The 1896-nt window shown below is 57.2% G+C and overlaps 1 protein-coding gene across 1 annotated transcript in view; it reads left to right on the top strand.

Moving 5' to 3' along the window:
• Positions 1-1896, top strand: part of LOC108797848 (solute carrier organic anion transporter family member 2B1-like) — a 13753-nt gene that overhangs the window by 4791 nt on the left and 7066 nt on the right. Inside the window, exons 2-3 of the mRNA XM_018569540.1 lie at positions 288-486; positions 664-823. Coding sequence (XP_018425042.1) covers positions 288-486; positions 664-823 — 359 coding nt within the window. The remainder of the gene's footprint in view (positions 1-287; positions 487-663; positions 824-1896) is intronic.

Below are 1896 nucleotides of genomic sequence, written 5' to 3'. Positions count from 1 at the left end.
AAGCTCCTCTGTACAGAGACTGATGTGACTGGGTCAGTGTCTGTGGAATACATTGGTGCTACAGATGGAGGGCCACAGCCGAAGCTTCCTGTCTGATTACAGCCTTGTTCATTTTAAATGCTGACTATACTGCTGCTGCCTGATATTTTGTTTTGAGGTCTGTTTTTCCCCCCCCCCCCCCCCCCCCCTTACACACACACTGTACAATGGCCCCTGGTGTGCTCCCTCTAGTTCTGGAACATCCTCTTCATCTGGCAGCTTGTTATTTCTCTTCTTCTTCTCCGCAGGTTCTGTGAACATCCCGGGAGCCATGGCCGGCATCGTTGTGGGTGGAGTGATCATGAAGAGGTTCCAGCTATCGCCCAGGCAGTGCGGAGCAATGTGCGTCATGGGCTTGTCGTGCTGCATCCTGGCCGCTCTGCCGCTGCTCTTCCTCGGGTGTTCCACGCAGCAGTTTGCCAGTACGCACGCTGACCCGCAACTCAGGTAGCCAATCAGACCGGGGGGAGGGGGGTGGGGGACTTTCCCTACAATATGTATACTTTCCCTCCAATACCGCCCGTACACCCCTATTGACCGCCCTGCTCTGCTGCTGCTACATGTTGGCTAGGGACAGTTGATTGGCTCCCGGAATAACCTGGAGTCCCCCCTTTTGTCTTGCAGTGGCGGATTGTGGCACAATGTAAGTGAATGCAGCAGCCATTGTGGATGTCCCGAGGCAGCGTTCAACCCCATCTGCGGCTCCGACGGCATCGAGTACATCTCCCCCTGCTACGCCGGCTGCGAAGTCGTCAACTTTGATTATCGGGAGAATAAAGTGATGGTAAGCCGACACAAAGCGGCAGAGGGTCAGCTAAGCTAGAGAGAGGCTTCGTCCCGGAGCGCTCCTGCAGTAAGGTCATTACTTATATTGAATTGGCTTGTGGTGCTTATAATGGGGCTTTTATAATTTAAAGGGACCCTGTCAGGTCTCTAATGGGATCAGGGACCTCCCCAGAGGTCCGTGGCTCCTACTTCCCCCTCCATTCCAGAGTTGAAGCCTCCATAAGCTTCCTCAGCATTTGACACATCCGGGAGTGTTGGAAGCTTTGCGTCATGGTTCCTTCCTCTGATCCCTGTGTCACTATAAGGCTCAGCAGCGACATAGGGAAGAGGGGAGGATCCATGGCGCATGGCAAGGAACACGGGCATTTGACGCTCCTGGTAATGTTGAATGCACTGGTGGAACTACCAGAGTCGCAGCCGTTGCATGTGCAACTGTGCCCTGGCGCCAGGGGCATCCCGAGGCTGGGTGACACCCGGAGCGGTAACCGAGTGTCACCCCGCCGATACGTCACTGCACATGCGCGTGACGTCACCACGCGCGTATGCAATGACGTCATCGCGCACGCGCCGCAGTCTTCTGATACCTGCCGGCGGCCATCTTGGCGATGGACGCCGGCAGAGAGAGGAGGGGACAGTCACCCGGCAGGATAAGGTATGCCGCCGGGTCCCCTCCTGATACTGTTGGGCGTCCGGTCCATGACCGAGCGCCCGACTTTTCAGAGGGGGGTGACACCAAAATGACTGTAAGTCATTTTGGTGTCACCCCTCCAATGGTGTCATCTGGGTGCGGGCCCAACCCCGTTGTGACGCCACTGCCTGGCTCTACTCCACTTGTGGGGGCCCGAACAGGAAGAAGAGGGCCCGACTCCGGTAAACATCATTGCCTCCTGGGACTACAGCTCCCACCATGCAGCAGGCCAGGCCTCCTGGGACTACAGCTCCCACCATGCAGCAGGCCAGGCCTCCTGGGACTACAGCTCCCACCATGCAGCAGGCCAACACTCCGCAGCTCCCTCCCGCGGTGGTTGATACTCATACCACAGCGTTCTAACCACCGACAGTCACCTCACG

The sequence above is a fragment of the Nanorana parkeri genome, unplaced genomic scaffold, assembly GCF_000935625.1.
Source record: "Nanorana parkeri isolate BGI_ZX_2015 unplaced genomic scaffold, ASM93562v1 scaffold1351, whole genome shotgun sequence".
Taxonomy (NCBI): Eukaryota; Metazoa; Chordata; class Amphibia; order Anura; family Dicroglossidae; genus Nanorana; species Nanorana parkeri.
Note: the sequence above shows the minus strand (reverse complement) of the source record. Positions and strands in the feature narration are given on the sequence as shown.